The sequence below is a fragment of the Heloderma suspectum genome, chromosome 7 (assembly GCF_057233095.1).
Source record: "Heloderma suspectum isolate Gila_16-S chromosome 7, 16-S_ref, whole genome shotgun sequence".
Lineage (NCBI taxonomy): Eukaryota > Metazoa > Chordata > Lepidosauria > Squamata > Helodermatidae > Heloderma > Heloderma suspectum.
In genome coordinates this window covers 6,106,215-6,133,106 of record NC_139464.1, presented here as the reverse complement: position 1 = coordinate 6,133,106, position 26,892 = coordinate 6,106,215, and the positions used below count along the sequence as shown (strand labels likewise).

The 26,892-nt window shown below is 45.7% G+C and overlaps 1 protein-coding gene across 1 annotated transcript in view; it reads left to right on the top strand.

Annotated features, from left to right (window-relative positions):
* Positions 1-26,892, top strand: part of LOC146339305 (uncharacterized) — a 235,057-nt gene that overhangs the window by 137,081 nt on the left and 71,084 nt on the right. The window contains 14 exon segments of the mRNA XM_084811682.1: positions 1,440-1,514; positions 1,600-1,662; positions 1,922-1,957; positions 2,894-2,947; positions 5,167-5,211; positions 6,670-6,705; positions 8,615-8,650; positions 12,779-12,838; positions 13,115-13,240; positions 16,296-16,367; positions 17,317-17,352; positions 18,108-18,167; positions 23,916-23,960; positions 24,967-25,002. Coding sequence (XP_084667808.1) covers positions 1,440-1,514; positions 1,600-1,662; positions 1,922-1,957; positions 2,894-2,947; positions 5,167-5,211; positions 6,670-6,705; positions 8,615-8,650; positions 12,779-12,838; positions 13,115-13,240; positions 16,296-16,367; positions 17,317-17,352; positions 18,108-18,167; positions 23,916-23,960; positions 24,967-25,002 — 780 coding nt within the window.

Here is a 26,892-nt window from a genome sequence, read left to right as displayed (position 1 = left end):
GCGAAGGGGAGGACGAAGGAATGTGACACCTTATCCTCTCCAGTCTTTCATGGTCTCACCTTGGTCTCTTAACCTGTATCCAGCCAAAATCATTCACCTTCCTCATTGTTTGGACTATGTGATTTCCCCTTCTTAAACCTCTACACTGGGTTCCTGTCTGTTCTTAGGTCCTAGAAGGCCGCATTTGGCCAGTGGGCCTGAGGTTCAACAGCCCTATAGTAGGGCATGGGAGCTCAAGGGGTTGTGTCAAAAGGCATCAAGGAGAAAGTGAGTCCTAAGGAGGGATTTGAAGGAACCCCTCTTGCCTTTTGCCCCGCCCAGAATTTCTCCAAAATTGATTTGGCCCTCAGACCGAAAGAGGGCCTGCAGGAATGGAGCCTAAGTATGTGCAACTGCACCAAATGCACATTCTTCCCATGTTTACCCCTGTCTCTGTTTCCCTCTCCTTCCTTTGTTTTCTTCCCTGTGTTGAATTAGAGATTGCAGTCCCCTCAGGGCAGGGACCTGGCTTCTTGCACTTTGTAAAATGCCATGTGCCTAGATGATGTTGTTGTTATAAGGCAGGGGGCCCCAACCTTTTTGGAGCCGTGGGCACATTTGGGAAGAACTGCTGTGGGCGCCCCCACAAAATGCCTAATCAGTGGATCGCCGCTGTGGCATCTACCTTTTGTATCCACGGATCTCAGGCTGTGTCTTATTCAGCACAACTGTTCATGTCTACTGGACAACGCAACATGTCCTTAGCAAGGGACTGTCCAATTCAACTAATTGCTGGTGGTGCAATACAGCTAGTGCTTCTTTCAAACAAATGTTTTGGCAATGTCTGGTAGTTGCTTCTTTGGGGGGGGGAGGTTATTACACAGATGAATTTTGTGCTGGAACAGTGTTTAATCTTCACTGATATACACGCTCTTTTAAATTATTTATCTGCTTCATGGAAATTAACAAATGGTCAGCCTAAATGGATTCTCAGTGCCCTTTTGACAGCTAAAAGACTGATATTACAACATTGGAAGGATAATCACTCAGCTCCTATAATGCAATGGAATGAGGCCCTTACAATGCTTTCCATATTTGAACAGGTGGCATCTAGATGCCACCTTCAAATGGATACTTATTTGGATATTTGCTCCAGTTTTGTTGAAGCTTATGTATAATTGTTAGAAAGTTGTATGCATTTCATATGAAACCTTGTTCGTATATTACAAAATGAAATTAATAATAATAATAATAATAATAATAATAATAATTTGGGCACTGCATTGGAGATTCCTGTTATAAGGAGCACTATTTTTCTGCCTGTGATCTAGTCACTGCCCTTACCTTCATTCGCACTCAAATTCTGGGCTTATTACAAAGCAGCATTTTTCAAACATTTCAGCTTTTCAGGGAGCCTTTCTGCAGGCCTGTTTTAACTGAAGCTGCCTTCTTTCATGCAGGAAAATGTTGGTGCCTTTGTCGATCCTGAAGAAATAAGCAATGTCAGAGTTCGAAGAACGGCAGAGAGCCTCATGGTAAAGACCCCCTCCTTCTACCCCCCCCCCATGCCAGAAAGCCCTGATTTTAGCATGTGATTTATTTATTTCCATCGTTGTGCAGGTTCGCTCCCCTGGTGCTCTGGGAATTAGGGGACCCCTGGTGGAATACCATGCAAGTAATAGGGTGAGTAGCAAACTGAGTTATGGGCACAGATGCTTATCTTCTGTGATTCTATGCAAATGAAAGGATGGGATGGCATTCCTGTTCTTGCCATGAAGAAGGGATGAACAAATTGATTTTGCTGGTGGCCAAATAATGTGGAAGGCAACAAGTTGCCCACCTCTGTACTTCATGTATTCACTGGGCTTATATGCCTGTCATAGAATTTGATCCCTAATTCTTTGCTCCCTATCCATGCTTTTTCTTTGTTTTTATTTTCAAGGCTTACCCCGGGCCTCACAGAGCAAGGAGAACTAAGGTAAACTATTGTACTAATAAAGAACTCAGAATTCCTCTTGGGAGCAATATTAGCAGCTCTTACCAGGGTGCAAGTAGATCTCAAGAGAATGCAGCAAAATAATCCACCCCACCAGAATTTGGAGACAGATTAGAAGTGGATCTAGTGGATTCCCAAATGGGGTACAAAGTAGAGACAGGCAGGTCCCCTCTTGTTCCAAGCATTCTAGGTCTACCAAGTGGTCTCTTGGCCTTGATGTTGACCACGATGTCATTGGTGTGTGCCTGGACCATGAGAACCTCATGCCTCAGCAGCACCGGATGAAGCAGGTTCAGAGGGCCTGGACATTCAAGAAGGGTGGCCATTTATGAATCACCAAAAAAAGAGGAAATGCATCACCAAAAAAGGACAAAGAAGGGAAGTGATTTGCATAACATTTGCATATGCTAGTTTATATGTGTAGATGTGAATTTATAAATAATAATTATTATTATTTAAATAGAAATACAGTATATCTCAACACAGTGTGGAAGACTGTGACCAGGTGACCTTTGTGCCTTGCACAGTCTGCTCTCCAGGTGCTGTTGATGGGCCACTTCAAGGCCCAACTCTTCCTCCTTACGGTTCTTCATCTTTATACCAGATTTGGACTGGAGAGCCCTTCAAATAGAGGATACCTCCAAAACAGAGGACAGCCTTCTGGCAGCCCTTTCAACAGAGGAGTGTCCTCTGTAGAAGAGGACACCTGGCTACCTGCCCAAGAGGTCATACAATGGTTTCAGGGTCACATGGTCTTATGGGAGCAGTAGCTGGACAGAAGCTGGTTCTCTCTCGTCGTATGCCAGGATTCCATGTTTGAATAATCTCTAAGGGCTCCAGCACTAAACACCTTTTGAGACGAGGTGGAAAATGTAAAATAAAAAAGATATTAACATGAACCATGCTCTGTCTCTTTAGAAGCAAGAATCAGACACAGTGGATCGAGATCTCGTGCTCTTCCAGGGTCAAAAGGTCTGTATGTTTTGTCAGTAGATACAAAAACATACAAGTCGTGTGGTCTTAATTCCCTTGCGCCAAAGCACCATAGACAGATGCAAGAAGGGAAGAGTGCTGCATCTTTTTAAGGGCTACATACTAAACTTGCTCCTACCAATTGGTAGGATGCCAGAATCAGATGGCCCTAGAAAACTGGCCAAGACTTGGCTTGCATCCTCAAGGCCTTCCTTGATGGCCAAGAGCAGATGCAGGGGGCCCTGCCTGACAGCACCATGGCCCCAGCTAATACCTTGGGATACTAATACTTTTAGGAGTGCCAGTGAAGCCACATCCCACCCTTTGTTTTTTCAAGGGAGGGCTGTGGTAGCAGAGCACATACGTTGCATGCTGAAAGTCCCAGTTTCCATCATTGGCATCTGCAGCAGAAGGATGAAGTAGGAGGTGCCAAGAAGGACCTTCCCCCCACCCCAGCTCCATCTGAGATCCTGGAAGAGCACTATCAGCCAGAGTAAACATGACAAGGCTGGGTGCACCGATGCACCGACTCAGGATTAAGTCTGCTTTGTATTTTTCACATGGTCTGAAAGAGGTGCCCCCAGAATGCCTCTCAAGGGGATGTTGTCACCTAACTTGGAACATGGGCAGCTTCTGTACCAGCGGAGAGAAAAAAAGATCTTGGAGTATTGTCAACACTGACTGGCAGTGGCTTTACCAGGTTCCAGGCAGGAGGTTTTCCAGCCCTGAAGGGAATAACATATACCTATTTATCCAGTGAATCAAACTATCTGAGTCACTTGTGGCAAGCTCTTTCTGCTTGTGAGATAACGTGGCTTGGGATTAGATTTAGAAGTACTGAGTCATATAGACAACTATTTCTAACAGGGAAGAATTGTTTTCTTAGAAAGAAAATACCATTCACGCATCTTCCAGCCTTAGTACAGAAACAGGAAAATAATAGAATTAGCTTACTGTATTCACTGGTGAAGCCTCTCTCTCCCCTTAAAGACCTTCTGAATGAAGCCAAAGGAGACACCCCACCCCCAAATCTTGAATGAAGGCAGAACCTTCTGGCACTTTGCTTTGCTTTACACTATTGTATTTTGCCACCTCCTATGCCCATTGCCATAAATGGAAACTCTACTGTTTTAAACATACCATTTCAGTAGGGTGGTCTAGCCACCTCAAACGCCCCTCCTCAACTTAGGGTAATGCCTTCTTGCTTACATCTTTTCTGACACCTCTTCTTTACTCTATAGTTCTACAAGAATTTCCCAACTTGTTCTCTGTGGTTTTAACCTATGCTTTAGACCTGTCTGGGGCATGAACCTTATGGGGCAAGAATGATTCCCATCATGTTCTTGTTTTCCTAGGCCAAGCTGACTTGATAAGCTGCCAGTAACAGGCCAAGAGCGAACTTCGCTTCCTATCAATATATTGATCTCCCACAGCCCTACCTGGAGATGCCGGAGATCAAACCTGAGACCTTCTGCATGCAAAGCATGTGCACTACCACTGAGCCATGGCCCCTCCCTGTCTCTAGGACAGCTTTCCTCAACCTGGTGCCCTCCAGTTGTTTGGGACTACAACTCCCAGCATGCCTGGCCATTGGCCATGCTGGCTGGGGCTGGAGAGAGTTGAAGTCCAAAACATCTGGAGGGCACCAGGTTGGGAAAAGTTGTCCTAACTTTTACATTGTACAGGAGGACAGGTCCCTGCAGCAGGAGAACACAGGGTTGTGGAACCAGCTTGTGGCTGCTTGGCTTGCCTCTCGAAGAGTGAGGGTATCCAAGAGAAAAGCAGGTACCTATCACGGCCCTAACCGATGAAACTGACTTGGTGAAGGATGCTGCGACATCCCTCGCCCATCAGTAGTGACCCAGACATAAGTCTGGAAAAGGGATGGGAGAACTAGGGATGCTCAACCTCACTGAGATTTTGTGAACTCCACATCCAAGTTCAGTTCACCTCACTACCATTCTCATTTGCAACCTCTTTCGAACAGGAAAAATAAAATCCTGCTGCCTTGAAGTTTTAAACCTTGCCTTCTGATTGCTGGAGAAATGTAGACTTATTTTAGAATTAGGCAGTTGTTATCCAACATTATGGATGCTAAAATTCAGCTGCAATCATCTCTGACTCTGCTGATACAGTCCAGCTCCCCAAAAGGAGCTAGTTACAGGATTATAGCCATCTGTATTTCACTAAATGATGAGGGGTTTTCTACATCTTCGCAGGGAGAAAAGGGTTCTTCTGGAAGCCAAGGCAGCAAAGGAGAAAAGGTACCTTTGAGCCGACTTGCACGAGTTGCATCAGCCTTTAGCAAATATGTATTTTGGCCACCTAATGTGAAGAGAAAACTCCCTGGAAAAGATCCTGATGCTGGGAAAGATTGAAGGCAAAAGGAGAAGGGGACGGCAGAGGATGAGATGGCTGGATAGCATCACCAATGCAATGAATATGGACTTGAGCACACTCCGGGAGACAGCGCAGGACAGGAAGGCCTGGCGTGCTGTGGTCCATGGGGTCACGAAGAGTCGGACACGACTGAACGACTGAACAACAACAACAAGGAGTATTTAGGGACTCAGTGGGCATAACCCAGAAAGATTTTATTTCTGCTTTGCAGAGTTATAGTAGGAGGCACTCAAGATGAAGCTGGACAGCCATCTGTCAGGGATGCTTTGACTTGGATTCCCGCATTGAGCAGGGTGTTGGACGCGATGGTCTTATAGGCCCCTTCCAACCCTACTATTCTGTGATTCTATAATTCTATGAGTGTCAGTCATGTATCTCAGACAGGATCCTGTGTGTTTGGTGGTGGTGGTTCCATCACTGTTTGTGACTCTTTACAGAGTAACACAGCCTTCTCCAAACTGGTGCCCTCCAGAAGTGCTAGACTGCACCTCCCCGCATACCAGCCAGCTGGGAATGATGGGAGTTGCAGTCCAACACAGCTAGCAAGTTGGGGAAGTCTGGAGGAACATATGCAGAAAGGACAGGTCACTAACAAGACAGGTCCCCAAGGTGCTTACCGTCTAAATTTCTACAAACAGGAAGACAATAAAATGAGGTGATGAGGCCAAAGAGACCCAAAGGTAACAAGAGATGATGTAAGCAAATACAGTTATATGTATGTCGGCTTCTGTTGGGAATGAGGCCTAATGGTTTGGTCAAAAATTTCATAGAAAAATGTGTCTCGGCAGATCCGAAGGACAGGAAAGTGGTGGAACCTTGTAGGGGTTCCAGGAGAATGGGTAACACCCACATGTAAGGGGCAGCAAGAGTTTGTGCTGGAGGTGAAGGGCATGGGAAGCTAAGGCAGGGATTTGAGGAGGTCTGAGCGATAAGAGACATGAATGATTTTGGCAGGCAGAGTTCTGGACTGTGGCAAGAGACCGAGATGTTAGAAGGGGAAACCTGAGATATGAAAGTCGCAGTTGTCATGGTAGGGGATGACCAGTTGTGGACAGGAGTTGAGCTAAGGGGAAAGAAAAGAATAGGGCCTGCTTTCACAGTGTTGGACAGGGAGAACTGACATGACTTGGAGACAAATTGGATAAGGGGAGCAAAGGGGAGGATGGAATCTAAGACCACTGTGTTGTGACGTCTGCATGGGATTACGTGAAATTGGATTGTCTAATATCAGGTACACAGCGCTGCAATTTGATGAAAAGCAGTAAGCCTGAGATTCTGTCTGAGGGGCACCGTGTTTCTTTTCTTTTCTTTTTTTCTTGCAGGGGGAATCAGGAGAGGCAGGAGACGCTGGAGAGAAGGTGAGCAGCAGAGAGAAGACTTTGACCGTGCTGCCAGTGCTGCACAGCAGTCACAATAGCAATGGATTTTCCAGTTGAAGGTCAAAACTAGAGCTTACATAGAGTGGCATGTAACTTTCCCCAGACAACTTGACCTCAGGAAGCCCAAGGAAGGCAAATGCACAGGTCCCAATGCACTCTTCCCTAACCTGCTGCTCTCCCGGTGTTTTAGACTACAGCTCCCATCAGCCCCTGCCAGTGTGGCCAACGGCCAGGCATGCTGGGACTTATAGTCCAAAGCACCAGGGAGGGTACCAGGTTGGGGAAGGCTGACGTAAGGGGGCATAACAACACAGGAAGATTCCCTGCAGAATCAGAGCAAAGGCCTAGCTAGCCTCATTTCCACAGTGGCCAACCAGATGCCTCTGAGAAGCCAACAGGTGGGGCACGAGAGAAATCACGCAGTGGCGGCTAGTGGCGCCAATGTCAGTGGGGTGGTAAATCCACTCCAGGTTTCATTCAGAACCAATCAGAACTCTAAAGGAGTTTGAACCTTGGATAGCTCCTTTAGAGTGCAAAAGGATAGCTCCTTTAGAGTTCTGGCTGGTTCTGAATGAAACCCGGAGCGGATGCACTGCCCCGCCAACATCGGAGCCACCAGCCTCCACTGAAATCACCCTCTCCTGCTATTGTTCCCCTGCAGCTGGGATTCAGAGGCAGGCAGGCTGCCTTTGATCCTGAGGAAGTATTTAGCCATCACGACTAGTACCCATTGATAGCCCTCTCCATTAATTTGTCTCGTCCTTTCTTCCAGCCATCCCAGTCAGTGCCCGTCACCACAAATGGTGGCAGAAAGTTCCATAGCTTAACTATGCACTATGTGAAGAGGTCCTTCCTTCTGTCTGTTCTCAGTCTTCTACCTTCAGCTTCATTAGATGACCCCACTCGGTTCTAGGGTTATATGAGAGAGGGAGACAAAGGTATCACCATCGACTTTCTCCACCCTATGTATAAGTTAGCACAAATGTGCTAACTTTTCCTTATAGGGAAGTTGCACCCGTCCCCTGATAATGTTGGTGGCCTTTTTCTGCACCTTTTCCAGCACAACGATGTCCTTTTTGAGATGTGGTGACCAGGACTGTGCAGTGTTCCAAGTGTGGTTGATTCTGAGCATATGGAGATAGTTAGCAGTTCAGATTCAGAAGGGGAACAGCCAGAACCAGGGGAGGCATCTTCCCCAGCCAGTTCAGATATGGATAGGTGTGCTTCTAAGGAGGCTAGCACCCAGATGGCTGGGTCTGAAGCCCCCCCCCCCGTGAGAATCCAGGAGGAGGAGAGCGCTGGGCGTGACCTGAGGGATGCACTGCGGTGCAGAGCGAAGCGGGAAAAGTTAGAGGTGGCACTCAGACGGTCGACCCGGTTGGCGATGCGTGAGGGTCGACATAGGCAAGCATCACTGGATGGGAGGGGTTTCCCTCCCTAAGTCATTCTAGGCAGCAAGTCCCTGTTCAAACTGCTACCAACATCGTAGCTCCCATTTGGATCCCCTGCTGTTATTACTTTGTAGTCTGAGTGTCTTCGGGGATTTGCATCTGTAATGAAGCTGCTGATAGTGAATTAAAGACGTGAGACTGAAGCCTCTCTTCTTGTGTGTGTGCATGAGGAAGGTGGCGGCCAAGGGAATGTGACAGTTGCACATAAAGCCAAATTATGGCTTGCTATTACATGAGTGAGTAGACAGGAGCCTCACGGTTGTCTATTCCTCCTTCCCTTGCCCACTGTATTCCCCGCCCTTTGATCTTGGTGTGCGGCTACTGATAATTTGCCATTTCAGCTGAGCCAACAAACGACATCTTGTGCTGTTTTTTTCAGACCAGTTTCCGAGAATCAAGAAGACTAAAGATGTAACTTCTGTTTTTATTTCTATCAGGGTAGCAGAGGTGATGATGGTGAAATTGGTCAAAAGGTAAAGGAATGGCTTTGCTTTGGTCAGGTTGAGAGGCCACCCAGAACAAACTGGAAACCAAATCTCCATTGATTGACTGATCGATTGATTTGATTTGTGCCCCTCAGCCTTCCCCAATATGATGCCCTCTAGGTGTTTTGGACTTCAACTCTCATCAGCCTCAGCCAGCATGACCATTGTTCAAGGATTCTGGGAATTGTAGCCCAAAGGTTCTGAAGGACACCAGGTTGGGGAAGGCTGGTATAAGGAACCAAGTCATGAGAACCTTTGGGCCTATTCAGTCCTTCTTGTCCTCACATGATTGGGAGAAGGAGATGAGCTTGGTGTCTCCACGCCCTCTTTTCATGTCACTGCTGCCCAGCCCTTCCACCGTCCACACTGTCCTGATGAGGTGTGAGCCCAGGGGAAGCGGACTGTAATATGGCGCTCCCTGTCTGTTGTGGGTCACGTCAGGACCTTGGATAGCACACTGCAGGAAGCACTAGCTGGACTATTCTCCCATAAGGAGCTGTTGTCCCAGCAAAGGACTGCGGTCAACCAGCGCTGGAGCCTGGGCTTTCAGTGGCTCCACCCCCTGCTGGATGATGACTGTGGTTCTTAAAGGGCCAGTGTCTGTTTCTGCATGGCTGAGGGACAGGAGACGCTGCAGAGGAGTCATCCTCAGAACCAGGCTGGGACGATACTGAAGGGGTGCTGAGGGATCCCCCTGAAGTGGGGTGACCTGAGACAAATATGAATCTGAATCTTCCTCAGAGTAATGCAGGGCCTCAGAACCAGGTGACATGATGTACACATTGGATGGACAAGGTCTGAAGTGGAATGCCTGCCTGTGTGATTTAGAACTGTGAGTTCATAGAATCATAGAATCATAGAATAGTAGGGTTGGAAGGGGCCTACAAGGCCATTGAGTCCAACCCCCTGCTCAGTGCAGGAATCCAAGTTAAAGCATCCCTGACAGATGGCTGTCCAGCCTCGTCTTGAATGCCTCCAGTGTGGGAGAGCCCACCACCTCCCTAGGTAATGGGTTCCATTGTCGAATTGCTCTAACAGGAAGTTTTTCCTGATCTTCAGCCAGAATCTGGTTTCCTGTAACTTGAGCCCATTATTCCGTGTCCTGCACTCTGGGATGATCAAGAAGAAATCCTGGCCTTCCTATCTGTGACAACCTTTCAAGTACTTGAAGAGCACTATCATATCTCCCCTCAGTCTTCTCTTCTCAAGGCTAAACATGCCCAGTTCTTTCAGTCTCTCTTCAGAGGGCTTTGTTTCCAGTCCCCTAATCATTTTTGTTGCCCTTCTCTGAACCCTTCCCAGCTTGTCTGCATCCTTCTTAAAGTGTGGTGTCCAGAACTGGACACAGGACTCCAGATGAGGCCTAACCGGTGGTGAGTAGAGGGGAACTAGTACTTCCCGGGGTTTGGAAGCTATGCTTCTATTAATGCAGCCCAAAAGAGCATTGGCCTTTTTTGCAGCCACATCACATTGTTGGCTCATATTCAGCTTGTGATGGACAACAATTCCAAGATCCTTCTCGCTTGTAGTGTTGTTGAGCCACATACCCCCATACGTGGTTCTAAATCACACAGGGCATCTACACACAGAGCAAGCTCCCCACTTTAGACCTTCCTTATCCAGCATGTGGAAGGTGGGGTGGCCAGGTGATGAGTCCATGAATGTGACCTTCTTCTCTTCCCTCATGTGATGGGGGTGTGAAATAGGACTTTTGCCTGCCATTAATTCAGAGCCATTTTGGCACCTTAATAAATATTTCAGTCAGTAATTCTCCATTCTGAAAGGTTACGAGCAGAAGGTAAATTCATTCCTTGGTGTGCTTCTTGCCCATTACATCACAAGAATCCCTTTGTCTCAGATAATTGGCTGGGAGAGCAAAAAATGCTAGGAAAGCAAAAACATTTCCAGCAAATAATTGGCTGAACGGTGGTCCGGGACACAACTGATGTGACGACGTGGCCAATTTTTATAAGAGAAGGTCACTACTGTCTTTTGCTAAGGAGTCATCGGTATTATAATAATGGACTGTAGAAGCGACTAGGAATATTTCCATAGAGTTTTTACTTATGGCATATATGACTTCAAGGAACTGCAGTTTCTCTCTGTGTGTGATGGGGTTTTCTTAGTTCAGGAAGGAGCAAACCTCAGGCTTGCATGATCTTTGTTTTTTTACTAGAAAGCTGTGGCCCACCAACGAGAGCCAGGTGCAAAATGGTGGCTCAGGCAGGCAGACATATGCTAAGGATTAAGGGACAGGGTGCTTCTGGGATCATTCTCAGCCCAAGAATTTGTGATGAGTACCAGAGCCAAGCTCAGAAGTCCTTTCACACAGAAGTCCACTCCTGGATTTCCTACAAGTATAGGAACAAAATTTCAGCAACGTAATTTGTGGGCGAGGGGAAGCTTCGTAATTGTTGGTGTTGTTAGACAATTGGGGTCAAAAATCATTTCCTTTATGGATCGGTATTAAAGTAAAATCCAGTTGCTTTATGAATCACTATTTTGCAATAGAAATTGCAGGTGCTGGGTTCCCGATCTGGATTGGGACAGTAGCGAAGGGGAAAGGTTAAAGCCCCTTATCCGTCACGGTAGGATACCAGTCTGGATCAAGGATCCTTCCTTTTTTTCTAGAGTAAAAATGAAAAGCAATGTCTGCTTGGCCCTCAGGAGAGCCAATGGGCAGGTCGAGTCAACCTGGAGCCTAACAGAACATTCCAGCCCAGAGAATCCTGGTACCTGTAGCATTGGTGGTTTGCTACATGTATCCACAGAACAAAGATTGTATTGATTGATTGGTTGATTGATTGATTGATTGATTACATTTATATCCTGCCTTTTTTCCTCTTGCAAGGAACCCAAGGCAGTTTACTTTATTTATTTGTTTGTTTGTTTGTTTGTTTGTTTCATTTCTATACCGCCCAATAGCCGAAGCTCTCTGGGCGGTTCACAAAAATTAAAACCAAACAACACACAATAAAACAATTAAAAATATACAGAACATTAAAACCACAATATAACAATACAACCACAATAAAACCTAGCAGCAGTGCAAGAGTTTAAAATACAGATTTAAAACAACAAAGATAAAAATTTAGAAAGCTAAAATGCTAAAATGCCTGGGAAAATAAAAAGGTCTTCACCTGGCGCCGAAAGGAATACAATGTAGGCGCCAGGCGAACCTCACTAGGGAGCTCATTCCACAGCCGGGGTGCCACAGCAGAAAAAGCGCTCCTCCTAGTAGCCACCCGCCTCGCTTCCTTTGGCAGGGGCTCACGGAGAAGGGCCGCTGATGATGACCTTAAGGTCCGGGCAGGCACATGTGGGAGGAGGCGATCCTTCAGGTAACCTGGCCCCAAGCCGTTAAGGGCTTTGAATGTTAACACCAGCACTTTGAATCGGGCCCGGAAATGGACTGGCAGCCAGTGCAGCTGGAAAAGTACTGGCGTAATTATCCTCCTCCTCTCCATTTTGTCCCCACAACAACCCTGTTAGGTTAGGGTGAGAGTCAGCGACTGGCCCAAAGTCCCCCAGTAAGCTTCCATGGCCAAGTGGGGACTAGAACCTGGGTCTCCCAACTCCCAGTCCTACACTCTCACCACTATACCACACTGGCTCAGATTAAAGGTTCCTGGTTCAAGACCTAGTACAGGAATGGGCCACACAGGGTCTGAATTCAGCGGTGGGGGGTAAATGGGCCATTTTAGTGCTACAGACTGCTAAAAATGTCAACATTCACTTGTTCTCATTAAATTTGATGGTTTTAGAACTCTGTAATGGTGTGCTGCCAAATTTTAGCAGCAAAGCACTGATTTTTTTTAACTTCTGTTTTCTGGGCATCCCGCACAGTGCACGGCACCCCATGGAGTGTGGCCTGCAGGGTGATCAGGGGAGTGAAAATGGCCCCCCGAACCCTCCAACATTGCCCATCACTGCCTTTATGGCTCCTGCTGGTCCAGTTATATAGTATGGTCAGAAATAGGACTGTTGTAGCACATCCTCAGCATCCTACCAAATTCTGGGGGTGCCGGTTGCCACAGATTCTTGGTGTGGCATGAACTTGTTTGTGATGTTGTGGTCTAGGGATCCACCTATCTTGTCTTCTGTCTGTTTTTAAAGGGAGAGCCCGGCATTGGCTTCCGGGGCCCTGCTGGCCAAGCTGGACCTCCCGGGCATAAGGTCAGTGCAGATACCATCTTTCTAAGTCCTTCTGTTGCAGTCTAATGTATTTCTGGGCTGTGCCTGCTAACACTTCATGCAGAACCTACAGACTAGCCCCAGGTAGAGGGCTGCTCTGTTTGGAGGGGGTGTTGTCCGTAGGCAACATGCAGTGTGGATTATTATCTCCTGTTAAGGAAGACAAGAGGAAGATGGAAGCTATAAAGAGAGGAAGCTGTCTCTTATCCTAAAGCTGTTTGCTCACATTATGATTGTAATATGGATTCTTCCCACTAGGGTGAGCCCGGGGCACCAGGACCTCCAGGGGCTCAAGGTATCCAGGGTATCCGTGGCAACCCAGGGATTCCAGGGTCCCAGGGGGAGAGAGGTGCTCCAGGGCTACCTGGAATTCTGGGACAAAAGGTAGGTGAGATTTTCGGGGTAACAGGCTGATGGCCAAATGATTCAGGGAATCAAATCCCACACAGGGAACTGGGTCTTCCAGGTGAATTGCAGACATGCCCCACAAACAGTCCTGAGAACTGTGCTTTAATTGCAAGGAACTGAGAGACAGGCACTTATTTTCTCAACTTGGATTTCCTATATGATTTGATCTAAAAGTGCAGGAAAAGGTTCTCACTCTCCCTTATTGGCCCTGGATAATTTTGCCATCTTGTTTACAGGGTGTAACATTAGGGGGGCATTTTGGAAAAGGGAGGGTGAAAGCAGGGGCAAAGTATGTGGCAAACATAGCACCAGTGGTAATTATGCAGCAGGCTGTGAGTGGGTGCCATTCTGTTTACCTGTAAGACTCCAGAGAGAGGGTAGGAAGCATTGCCCTCACTCTGATTTGGCTTGACATGTCATTATCACTTGGTGTCATTGTGAAGCCAAATCAGAGTGAGGGCAACGCTTTCTCTCCGCAACCTGGAGCCTTGCATTTAAGGACATAGTCCTGTGCATGTCTAGACAGAAACAAGTCCAACACCTCTCAGCGTTCCCCAACCAGCATGGGAATGCTGGGAGTTGTAGGACTTGTTTCTGTCTGAACATGCGTAGGATTGCACCCTAAATTTTAAAAAACAAAAAAAACCCAGCAGCAGACAAGAGTGCAATTGCTGCCTCCAGGACCACAAAAACAGCAACTAACCCCCCCCAAAAAAAGTGTTACTCCCCCCACCCCATCCCCCAATCCAAGTCCTTACTTTTGCGCCAAAATGTTCTAAGGAGAAGATTTGGCTCAGAGCTAATAAAGAACCAGCAGCAGCACCGCAAAGCACTCTTTGGATAGGAAAAAAAATGTAACACATTACACATAGCATCTCACCGCACCAAACACAGCATAGCGATGCATCCTTTGAGCCCCTAACCATATCATTCAAGCAAACACAAACACACAGAACGACTGGAAACCGCTCCTGGTGTATCAGGGAACAGCAGTAGCAGGGGAAAGGAACAAAACAACCTCGGAGGTGAAGCTTGAAAAAGAAGCCAACGATTATCCTCCTGTGTCATTCTGAAACAAGCCCATTATACGGCCGCTCCTACTAGTGTTGTCCTCCAGGCACTCTGGACATGCAGTCCGGGTCACAGTGACACAACCATTTGTGAGAGGGACTGTAGAAGCCTAAGGCTGAGTTTTAAAGGAAAAAGTCTTGGATGGGTTGTGGGGGAGAAATGACGGCCGCAGGAGGAACAATAACAGTGCATTGGTAGATTTCAGTAAGGGTCGCTGTTGTGGCATGTCTCCTTCGAAGTGACTCCCAGTGAGATTCCCAAGTAAGTGTGCGTAGGGCTGCAACCATAGCTCTATTGCAGAAAGACCATCAGTGAGCCTTATGGCACCTTAAAGGCCAACACGTTTATTGTGGCATAAGCTTTTGTGGGCTTTACCATTACATCAGAATAGGGATGGCCAAATTTGTCCGTTTCACTTTCTCCCCAGTGAAATTGTTTGTATCTCAAGTTCATTCTATCCTCCTGATGAAATAAATTGTGTTTCTGGAAAATTCTTATCAAACAATGAACCAAACAAAATTCTCACTAGGGATGTATGCGTATTTTGTATTTAAATACTCATATACGTATGAATATTTTGTTTTTGCTCGCAGAACATGCTCCTGATTCCTAGGTCATTTTGCTCACTTTCCCAAATGGGTGCAGATTTCCTCAGTCGACTGGATCAGCCCCACTTTAGCCCATGAAGGAAATTTGCACAGATTAGGAAATGTGTGCAGATTTGGGCAGTGTAGCGCAAATCTCTCATTTGATCGCTGCTTGCTTTGCACAAGTTTCCCGTTTGCACAGAGCAAGCAATGATTGTGAACCAGAATCAGCCACGTCAAGGAGTGAGATGATGTTCGGAGAATCCTACTAGTCTCCAATATCACTCTAATTCTCAACCATCCCTCATTCTGACCCACCTCCACCAGCCAGATTGAATAGGTACAGCTGTTCCTAGCATGGAAAGGACCATCCTGCACCTGTCTGCCATGTCGCTGTTAAAGAAGAGGAGACTTTTGGAACAAAAAGGGGTGGCAACCCTCCTTGACCACCACAAACTAGGGATGGCACAGGCATCTGGTTGGTGCTTGAAATTTAGCAGATTACCACCAGCTTGGCCCCCCAGGCGCAAGCTCATGGACCCCCGAGCCATTCCGATTTGGCACACGCTGAGTCAGGCAAGCTCGTGGTTGCCCACTGCCCACCATCCTCTCTTAGTCTCCTTGCAAGGAGAAAATGTGGGGTTGGCACACGGCAACAGGACTCCTGCCCACATCACCTCTCAACCCCCCACGATCTCCTTCCTCGCAAGGTTAAGCGGCGGCAGGGGCAGGAGTCCTGTACCGCCAGCCAACTGTTTGTCTTCTGTTCGCAAGAAGGAGAGAACAAGGGGTTGGTGGGCAGCAATGGCGACTCTGGCTGCAGCCATTTTTTGTAAAATGGTGGCCATTGGAGCAGCAGGACAGTGAGCACTGCTTGCCAGGCATCTGTGGGCCATCCAGCAGCTTGCCGCGCAACCGGCGGGGTCCGGCGAGTGGCGCACGGGGCAAGCAGCAGCGACTTCGCCCATCCCTACCACAAACATGGTTGAATATACAGGGATTCAAAGCCAGACATGTAAACCCGAAGCATTCAAAGCCCTCTGCCTGGATGGATGAATCTGTTGGGTGGTTGTGAGCTGGTGACCTTTAAAAAAAATCAGTACAAATCATTAGTGCAATTTAAACAAATTCTAGATTTGCCCCAGTGTGTATAACAAAAAAGCAGTACTGTCCCAAGTAAATAACACTGTACCCATTGGAGAGTGTATTGTCCCTTCTTCTCAAATGCATTTTATCTTCTTTGTGATGCGGGTTTTAGGAGGACAGACCCTCCCGCTCCAGCGCCAGCCCCCATGCCATGGTAGGCAGCTAGGAGTTATCCTCTTTCCCCAGTAACAGTTGCATTTTTTTCGGCTAAATATGTTTCTCTTTAGGGGGAACGTGGCAAGAGAGGCAGGAATGGACCAGCTGGACCAGCAGGCCCCCCTGGACTGCCTGGACAAGAGGTGCTCAAAACATAGGAACCTAGGAAGCTGCCTTAGACTGAGTCAGACGCACCCCCCACCCCCCAGCCCCGGTCCATCTAGCCCAGTGCCGGTATTGTCAACACCGAGTGGCAGCAGTGGCTCTCCAGGGTTGCAGGCAGGAGGTTTTCCAGCCCTACCTGGAGATGCCGGCGATCGAACCTGAGACCTTCTGCATGCAAAGCAGGGGCTCTACCACTGAGACATGGCTCCTCCCTACAAGGTGTGGGCAACAGGTGTTAATGTGTTGCCCCGGCCATGGGTGTTGAACTCTTAGGTTAGCAGTGCCAAGATAGTGATACATCAGACTCACAAGGAGTACTTTATCGGGTAACTTACAGCACACAGGCGTACCCAATGGTTGGATCAGACACCTTCTCTGAACCCCGAGCCATTGGGCACAATGGGTCTTATACTCTACAGGTTAGCGATAAGCAGTGTTTCAGCAGCACGCGCCCCGAGCGTTCATTCCCAGCATAAACTAACAGCACTTGGTTCTCAAGCACAGCCACCTGTAAACAGACTTTGCTTTCCAGGCACATCAGACATAAAGACTATCCTCATTAGCAAGGAATGCACCAAGAAGGCTGTTATTGGCCTTTTGACTCATCTGCACATGCTCAGAGGCTTACTAGCATGGGAATTGTACCAATAATGAACATAAGCAAGCATTATGGATCTCTAGGCCCCTCTAACACTACAAATGACTTGGCTACACTCCTGGGGCCAATACAGTTACATTGCATGTTTTCCCAGATGTTATAAAGAGGAGGGAAGAAAGACTGAGATATGAAGCAGCATCAGCAGCTGTGCATCTCTGTCTCTTGTCATGGCTAGTTAAGCCCTGATAGTTTGCAAATTCGAACGACCCTAGAGGTTGCCTTCTCTTAGCTTGAAACAATGTTTTGTTGTCTTTGTTTTTGCTCCTCAGGGGAAGCCGGGTGCCCCTGGGATCAAGGGCAGCAAAGTGAGTCATGCCTCAATACCCATGAAGTTGACAGGCAGGAAGGTTTGGGACAGACAAAAGGAAGTATGCCCAGCACAATTTACTATATGAATTGCACCACCATGTGATGATGGCCACTAACTTAGATGGCTTTTATAAAAGATTAGACAAATTCTTAGTGCTATTTTGCTCGAAAGAAATATTAAAAGAAAACAGGAAAGAAATAATTACCCCCCCCCAGGTAGAAACCGAAACCACCATTGTGGCCAATAAGATAAGCTATTCAAGGGGCAATTAAGGAGCAATAAACAGGAAGCAATGAAATGGGCAGGACCTGAAAACAGAAAACTTTAATTAAAGGTACAGGAGTGCTGAAACTACTGAAAATCTTTGCATGCCCACACTGGACAGGCTAATGCTTCAATTGCATTTCATTCTGTGTCTCTTCTTCCCCAAAGTCTAAAAACTGATCTGGAAAAAACATGGGTGGTTGTCACAGAAAACACTGGACTGTGACGATTTGACAACAGTGTCATCTGGTTGTTCTGTAAAAAGTGAGTGAACAAAGGATAGAAATCCCAGAGAAAAATGCTAGTGTGGAAGCAATCTGGGATGAGAGAGACATATACAGAGATTTCTGTCTCCTACTTAATCTGGATTGTTTGAATTTTGAGCCTCAAAATTGAATTTTTGAACCTCAAAAGTCTCAGGGTGGGTAATAAAAGTGTCCAGAAACAAATAAAGCTCATCAGTGACATCATGGTTTCATTTTTCAGGGGGACCCTGGGCTTGGCAGATCGGGTCAGAGAGGATCACGTGGCCTCCCTGGCCCCCGGGTAGGATGCCCCATTAATGTGATCCCTCTTACTCCTATTCATGTCAGCTTCTGCTTTGAACATCCTAAACAATTATGATCATTTTAATTGCATTTCTTATGGACAGGAACAGTAGATTCGGGAAGAATTCTCCGGTTAAGACCAAGGATTCCTCATCAGCTACCACGATTGCACAACACACTTAGTAGTGCCAAAAGGAACTTGGTCAAAGCTTGCGCCCACACATTGCCCACGGGCAAATATTTCCCTTTTGTAACCAGGTGGAGATGAGCTGTTTGCAAATCTCTATACTGACATCTTATAAATGTTAGTAAATCTATTATTGTATGTAATAATATTGCTTACAGTTATATCTCACCCTTCCTTGAAGGAGCTCTGGGTGGCATATATGGTCCTTCCTCGATAGTCTTCTCACAGCAACCTTGCCCGGAGGTTATACTGAGAGGTCACAATGGAAGTTGTAGTCCAAAATCTGGAGGGCTGCTGGTTCCTCACCCCTGGAATAAGAGGAAAGCCCCTGCCCTGAGGACATTACAATTTAAAATTCAGCACAGGGGAAACAACAGAGGAAGGGCAGGAGTAAACAAGGAAGCATTCTGCAGTTGTCTTAGTTACACATGCTAACATTTAATTGCAGGCTGTGTTAGAGTAGAGCAGCCTTCTCCAACATGGTGCCCTCTATATCTGTGAAACTATGACTTCAATTATACCCAGCCAGATGATGGGAGTTGTAGTCCAACACATATGGAGGGCACCAGGGTGGGAAAGGCTGCAGTAAGGTATGGGAATTATTAGAAAATCATTTTAATTTTGTATGCATTTTTGTCATCTTCAAAGGCTGAATGAATGCTTCCCACAGTTTTGGGGACAGAGGGAAAGCATTTTAAAAGGTGGGGAGGGGCGTTCTGATGAACAATAATAGTATCATTTTCCCCTACCCTGTGGCATTCACCATTTTGTGATTGATTGATTGATTGATTGACTGATTGATTTTAATCCCTTACAGTGGAGGCTGGTGGGTCCGATGTCAGTGGGGCAGAGAATCTGGAGGGACTGAGATAATGGGTCCAGAGGAGAAACACTGAGAGGAAAAGGCTGAAGGATTTGGCATGTTTAGACTAGAGAAAGGAAGATTAAGGGGAGGCTGGCTGGGGATGCTGGGAATGTAGTCAAATGCCTTGGGAAAGCACCACGTTGGGGAAGGCTGGTCTACTCTGATCTGGCAGGGATCTTTGCAGTGGTGGCTGGTGGCTCTGATATCAGTGGGGTGGTAAATCCACTCCGGGTTTCAGTCAGGACCAGTCAGAACTCTAATGGAGCTCTCCAAGGTGCAAGCACCCTGGACAGCTCCTTTAGAGTTCTGACTGAAACCTGGAACGGATTCAGGGCCACCAGCCTCCACTGATCTCCTAACTTGCTTAAACATGTAGTGTTAGGCTGTGCATTCCCCTCTCTAGTGCTAGAACACTTTTTTTATTAAAGGAAAAGGAAAACAGAAAAGCAGTCTCCCCCGCCCCCACCCCCAGCAGAACGGCCATCTTCCACCTCCTTCAGCAAAGCCTTCAATGTGGTGGCCCCCTTTCTTTGGAACTCCCTGCCCCTGGAAATCAAGCAGCACTGTTCCAGGAGGCGTTCTTTAATTGACCAGCCACAGTTTCTATTGGCATTCTGTTTTTTAAAAAGCATAATTTTAATATGGTGTTTTAATCTTTTTATTCTTTTACTGTTTTATCTTTTGTGTTCACTGCTCCAAAATCTGTTCTAGATTTGGAGTGGAATATAAATATTGTGAATAAATTAATAAATTTAAAAAAACACCAAATCAGAGATCGTACTGGTATCTCTATTTAACAGAAACTAATAAATAAAAACAGCTTCTTCCTATCGACTAGAAATGCATTAAGATTGTAATCTTATGTATATTTACCTGGGCGAAAAACCATTGAATGTAGTGGGACTTACATCCAAGTAAGCATGCATAGGATTGCACTGTCAGCCTGAGAAGGTCAGCAGTCTGTGAATAAATGTTTATTATGCCGTACCCTTTTTGTACAAACCTGTTGGATGGCAGAAGGCCTGTTCAGGCAGACGCTAGGGACATAATACTGCAGAAGAAATGATGTCAGCATCTGTTTCAGAGCCAGGTGAAGCTTCTCTTGCGTGTTTTGGGAGCATAGCGAGGGAGAGGAAGGGATGAAAGAAGGATCTGATTTTGCTTCTAGCAGCTGGAGTTTGTTTTAAAAAGAAATTGCAGTGATCTGGTGTTGGTGACATTACCAAGCTAACAGCCAAATTGCATATTGTATTATGTCATATTTTTTAAACTGTCCACTTTAATTTTAAAGGAAAAACGGGGGGGGGGGGCTGATCCATAGTATGCCAGTTTTCCATCTAAAATTTAGACAGATTTTTTAAATTACTGATTGATCGCATTGATGGCTTGATTGTATTTTATTATACATTTGTGATTTTAGAGTCATGATTTTGATGTGTCCTGGAGACTTTTGAAATTATCTTGTCTCAAGTCAAAGAGATTTTGCAGGGATTGTTTTCCACTGATGTTACAAAACCTGCTTGATCAGGCATTGGGACAAAATATATGAATAGGCAGCCCATGGGAAACAATGCAGCTATCATACTACAAGCTGTGGTTTGTCCCCTACCTTCCCTATCCAAGTTTCACTAGGAGATGATCCAGCTTAGGTTTTGTCTCAGATGAATGAGAATTTTCTAAAAATTAATTTCCCCAATCTGCACCTTCCAGGACTGAATGTGGCTACAGACACAATTTGTGGCCAGAAATCCATACATTTCTGAACTTATGATGCATTCTGCGTAAGAAAGAAAAATTTTGACAACATACTTACATTTGGAAAATGCCCCCAAACCATCTGTGTACACTCTAAAATGTGCACAAATATGCAAACAGTCAATGGGAGCATATGACAATTTTAAAAATGCACTCAAAATACGTATGGTTTTTTTTCTGTTAAAAAAAATCTGCACAGACCCGGCAAGGAATGGACTTGGACGTGGGCAAAGTAGGATGTCTGTGGACACAGATTTCACATATCCATTCATTCATACTCTAAATACCAGAATTCAACCCCAGACTCAAAACCCATTGAAATATACATTAATAACTCAGAACCCGGCCCCAGAGATCTTTGCTTAGAAGCTTGGCTGCTAAGCAAACAACACAAAGCCAAGCCAAAAGTGTTTTGAGATTAACTGCCAAACATCTGGCCCTCTCTCAACGCTTTAAATATGAAGACTTATAAATGGCACATTAAAAGCTAATGGGTAAAGGACAGATGTGCCAAGTGAATTGCAGGAAGTGGTTATGGCCTGTTCAAAGCACCCAAGGAACAAAGTTACAGGCATGTAAAATGGTAGAAATGGGATATGGGGCAGCCATGTAATTTGGATTGGCTCTTGGCCTGATCTGGTTTGGAGGAGTTTTGTTTGCTGATTTTAGTTCTGGCTTGGAAGGAAGCTTGCCTTATTCCAACCAAGAACATATTCTATTGAATTGGTATGTTAAGACATACAGGATGATATATAGCCGGGGTGTTAAACCTCAAGCCTGGGGGCCAAATCCTGCCCACTGGGGTCCCGATACAGACCTCTGGGATACACCAGAAGGCCATGCCCCTTCCCACATCACAAGGTGGTTCCTGCTCCCTGCCCCACATCACCGATCATTTGGTGATTTCCCAGTTTTTGCATATTTTCCCCTATTCAAAAAGATACAAATGCCTCTCCTAGGGCTTAATGACTGACAGAAAGAGCTTAAAGCTAACATATGCTGATATTTTTGGCCCCGCCTCTTTTGTCTTCCACCCCGCCCACCATTGGAATGCGGCCCCGAAGACCTTCTCTGAAATGGGATTCAGCCCTCAGACTGAAAGAGGTTCGACACTTGAAATATAGCATTGCCTTGTAAAGATAAGATGGGAAAATGATTAGTCTATATCTAGACAGATAGCTAGATATAAAAACTAGAGCTGCAGCTTTTAATTGATTAATCTGTTAGATTAATTGATTTTAAAACTAAAACTACAACTGATTTTTTCTAAAGGTAGGCATGGGTGAGAAATTTGGTCAGCATTTCAATGTGAACTTACCAACTTTGTCTTTCCTGAACTTAAGCATGAAGCAACACAGTTTGCCATTGAAATCTGTACATTTACGCAGTTTGCAATGCAGTTTGCAATTTTTTTAAAAATGCATACATTCAGGAAAATGTGTAAAAAAATGCAAACTTTTAAAAACTGACCACAATAGTCAGTTCCATTCTAGTTCCATTCAGACTAGAAGAAAATTGCAGTCTGTTGTGGAATCAGGATGGAGTGAACCTAACACTAGAAAAAATGAGAACCTGAGTGATATCAGGCATGACAGATTCACTCATCCCTAACTAAGGGTAGGTCCATTTGAGTTTTGCCCCGTTTCTCATTTTTTAACCTGAAGTTGTTTTCCTCCCCCCATTTCTCCACCGATGTGCCATTTTTTTATGCACATTTCTCTTAATATATACAATTTTGTTTGATGTGCACATTTTTTCCAAGCTGTTTTTCCTAATCTGGTTTGGAGGAGTTTTGTTTGCTGATTTTAGTTCTGGCTTGGAAGGAAGCTTGCCTTATTCCAACCAAGAACATATTTTATTGAATTGGTATGTTAAGACATACAGGATGATATATAGCTGGGGTGTTAAACCTCAAGCCTGGGGGCCAAATCCTGCCCACTGGAGTCCCAATACAGACCTCTGGGATACGCCAGAAGGCCACGCCCCTTCCCACATCACAAGGTGATTCCTGCTCCCCGCCCCACATCACCGATCATTTGGTGATTTCCCAGTTTTTTCATATTTTCCCCTATTCAAAAAAGATAAAAATGCCTTTTTTGTATGCTCCTTCTGATAATAAGTGCATTTTTGTACACATATTTTGATTGGAAAACTGCATTGCAAAATTCAGAAAAGTGTGAATATTGAAGTATAACTGTGTTTCAGTGCACACAGTGATTTGGGAGGTGTGAACTAGGTAAGTTCACATTAGAATGCAAAGTGAACTCATTTCTCCCCCATCTCTACCTGTGATTAATTGAGCATCAGATTTGTATTTATTTTATTTATTATATGCATGCATGCATATATATATATATATACATACATACATACATACATATATATATACACACACACACACACACACATATGTACGTACATGTGCTTTTTAATAAAAAGTGCAGATGGCAAGCACATCTCAAAAGAGGCATGCCCTGTCCTAAGACGATGGCTGCTTTTACAACAGATGTGTGCATCATCAAATGTGAGAGCTGGTGTGGTTAGAATGGTTGGACTGGGACTCAGGAGATCCAGGTTCTAGTCCCCCTCAGGCATGAAGCTCACTGGGTGACTTAGGGTCAGTTATTAACTCTCAGCCTAGCCTACCTCACTGGGTTATTGTGAGGATAGAATGGAGAGGAGGAGACCATGTAAAGCACCTTGCATTCTTTGCAAGAGGAAAAAAGGCAGGATATAAGTGTAATAATAAATATAATAAATTTTAAAATAATCTAAAAACAAAGAAAGTATGCTTCTTGCTACACACACACACACACACACACACACACATATCCCATATTCATTTTGTCCAGAGGCTTGTCATTTAAAGTTCATTGGGTTTAACTGAACCGCTTTCCATAGAACCAGTGATGTAAACATAACCTCTTTTTATTTAACAGGGCGAAGAAGGAATTGTGGGACTTCGTGGCCCTGTTGGCATGATGGTAAGAGTAAGTTAAATATGGCAGCAAATCTGGAGCCCTGTCCTTTATTACCAGCTTTTTTATCTCGTTCATTCATTCATTCATTCATTCATTATAGTTCTCTACCACCCCATAGCCAAAGCTCTCTAGGCACTTCACAGAAATTAAAAACCATTAAAATATATCATATAAAGTACAGAAACCATCTACATAAAAACATATAAACAGATAGCACACACAGAGACAACATATATCTAGAAACAATTTTTAAACAATTAGCCAAAGACAGTCCAGAACCTGATTAAAAACTCATTATATGCTGCCACATGCCTGAGAGAAGAGGGCATTTTTAACCTGGCACAGAAAAGATAATGTTGGCTCCAGGTGGGCCTCATCAGGGAGATCATTCCATTGGGGGGGGGGTGGAATTCTTAATTTCAAATAATTGCCTGTATTGGTTAACCATTTAAGTAGCTCTTGCTGCTAAATTTGGTGTGAAATGATGTTTAAGTTAAATTTGTGTCCCAGAGGTTTGCCTGGCGTATTTCTGTTTTCTTATTTCAGCATTCAGTTAAAACCTTTTTATTTGTCCAGGACTTCTAGGTCTTTTAATCTGTAGGAGTTTTATGCTGGTATCTTATTCTGCTCTGCTGTAATCTTCTGTTTTATTATAATCTTGTATCATGCATACTTAAAGTTTTAAGTTAGTAAGCCACTCCTAGAGCTTCTGCTGAGAATCTCCAATAAATGAATCAAGTATGGCAGCACAGATGGAACCAGCAGGGACTTTGATGAGATTTTCTAGAGGAAACTGTGTCCCGTCACCATGATAATGGGCACAATGGCAGAATGCCACTTGAGAACTCCTTCCATTTCTGCAATGAAGAAGTAGAAAAGGTTGGTTCCATCCTTGCAGCCTTGACTGATGCTTAGCTCTGCCCCAGATACTCAGGAGTGGTAATGTCGTGCAATGCTCACTCTTGGGAATTCCCACTTTTGAAATGGTGTCTTACTTATATGTTTTCAGGGACAGAATGGCCTTGCAGGGCTGAAAGGTGAAAAGGTAAGTAAGTATTCAAATGTTGTACATCCTAGATAGAGAAACCTTTTTTTTTTTATCCCTTGCACAAAGCTTGAGATGTTGTCAGCAGGGCGGTCATCCAGACCTGAACCCATTCTCAAATTCCTCTTGGATACATATCCTATTTCTTTGAAAGCATATTTTTATGAAGATTATTGTTGGGAATATGAGTGTGTGGAGATGTCTGGCAGCTCAGATTCAGAATGGGAACAGCCAGAACAGAGGGAGGCAACCTCCCCAGTGAGCCCCGATACAGCGAGACTTCCTTCCCAAGAGCTTGACACACAGGTGGCACAGGCTGAATGGCTCCCCCATTCCTCCACCATGAGAATGCAAGTGGAGGAGGAGGGGTGGCCAAGGGCATGACTTGAGGAATGCAAGAGTCCATCACAGAGTGAAGCGGGAAAAGTTAGGGGCAGCGCTAAGACGCTCCGCCAGGTTGGACACTCATGATAACCAATATAAGGAGAGAGCTGCCCTAAGGGACAGGTATCCCTGTGAAACTAGTCTGGCCATGAAGTTCTTGCCCAGACTGCTGTCCACTTTCCTAACTTCCACTTCTTATTCTCTATTGATATTCGTAGATGTGTGGATTAGCTGGTTCTATGCAGCCTGAGAGTTACCTAGAATTTGCATTTGTAATAGGGATGGCGGAGAATTCCGCCATGGATTTCAGTGAGACCGAATGCACTGGCATTTGGCCCCCCGAAATCCATGGTGGAACGGCCTGCCACCCCCTTGCCCCCCCAAGGATCCCCCCCCAGGATGAGACTTACCTGGGGCAGATGTTCCAGGCGGCGGGGGCTCCGGCGGCGGCTGCGGCAGCGGCTGGTCTTTCGACCAGCTGCCACAGCCGCCATTTGCAGTCTGGTCTTTGCCGTGATAGGCTACATAAGTCTTTACATAGCCTATCACGTCTGGGTAAAAAAAAAAACGGCGTACGCAAATGGCGGTGGCTACGGTGGCCACCATTTGCGTTCCTTATTTTTCGCCTTTTTAGTCTACGTAAATATTTATGTAGACTATTACGGCGAAAAAAAAGGGGAACACAAATAGCATAGTGGGCGCTATTTGCGTTCTTTTTTTATTCGCCGTTTTAGCCTACATTTGCGTCTGCACCAGCCAGTCCGCGGCCGGAAATCCGGCTGCAGACGGCCCTGGCCTGGCCAGCTGCTCCACGGAGCCGCCACAGAGCAGAGCCGGCCGTTGAGGATTCCGGGGGAGAGGACCAGATCGCCTCCCCCCCGTCGAGGATTCCGTGGGAAGGGACAGAGCGCCTCCCCCCCCACGAACAGAATCCGCTAAAAGGTAAGTGACTTTCGTACATCCCTAGAATTGAAGCTAGTTGTTAACCAATAAAGTTGTGTTAGCCTGGAGCTTTGTTTCCTGGAGTGTGTTGATTGCGAAGGAAGAGGATGGAGGAACGTGACCATAATCTAGCACAGGAGTGTTGAGCCTCAGCCTAGGGACCAAATCCGGCTCTTTGGGATTCCCCAGAAAGCCATGCCTTTTCTCTCAACTACCGATCATTCGATGGTTTCTGGAGCAGTTGGTGTAGTTTCCCCTCCCTTCATTCTAAAAGGCTGAAATGCCTCTCCTAAGACTTAGTTACTAGTAGTAAGAGGTTTAAGCTAAAATATGCTGGCATTTTCTGTGTGGCTGGCCTGGCCCCTTTTGCCTTTGGCTCCACCGGCCACTGGAATGTGGCCCCTGAGAGCATCTTTGAAATGGAATTTGGCCCTTGGGCTTAAAGAGGTTCTTCACCCCTCATCTATCACATCTGATCCCTACAGCATACACACATCAATGGGCTTACATTATTGTAAGAATATCCCTTCTGGACCAGACCAAACATCCATCAAGCCCAGTATC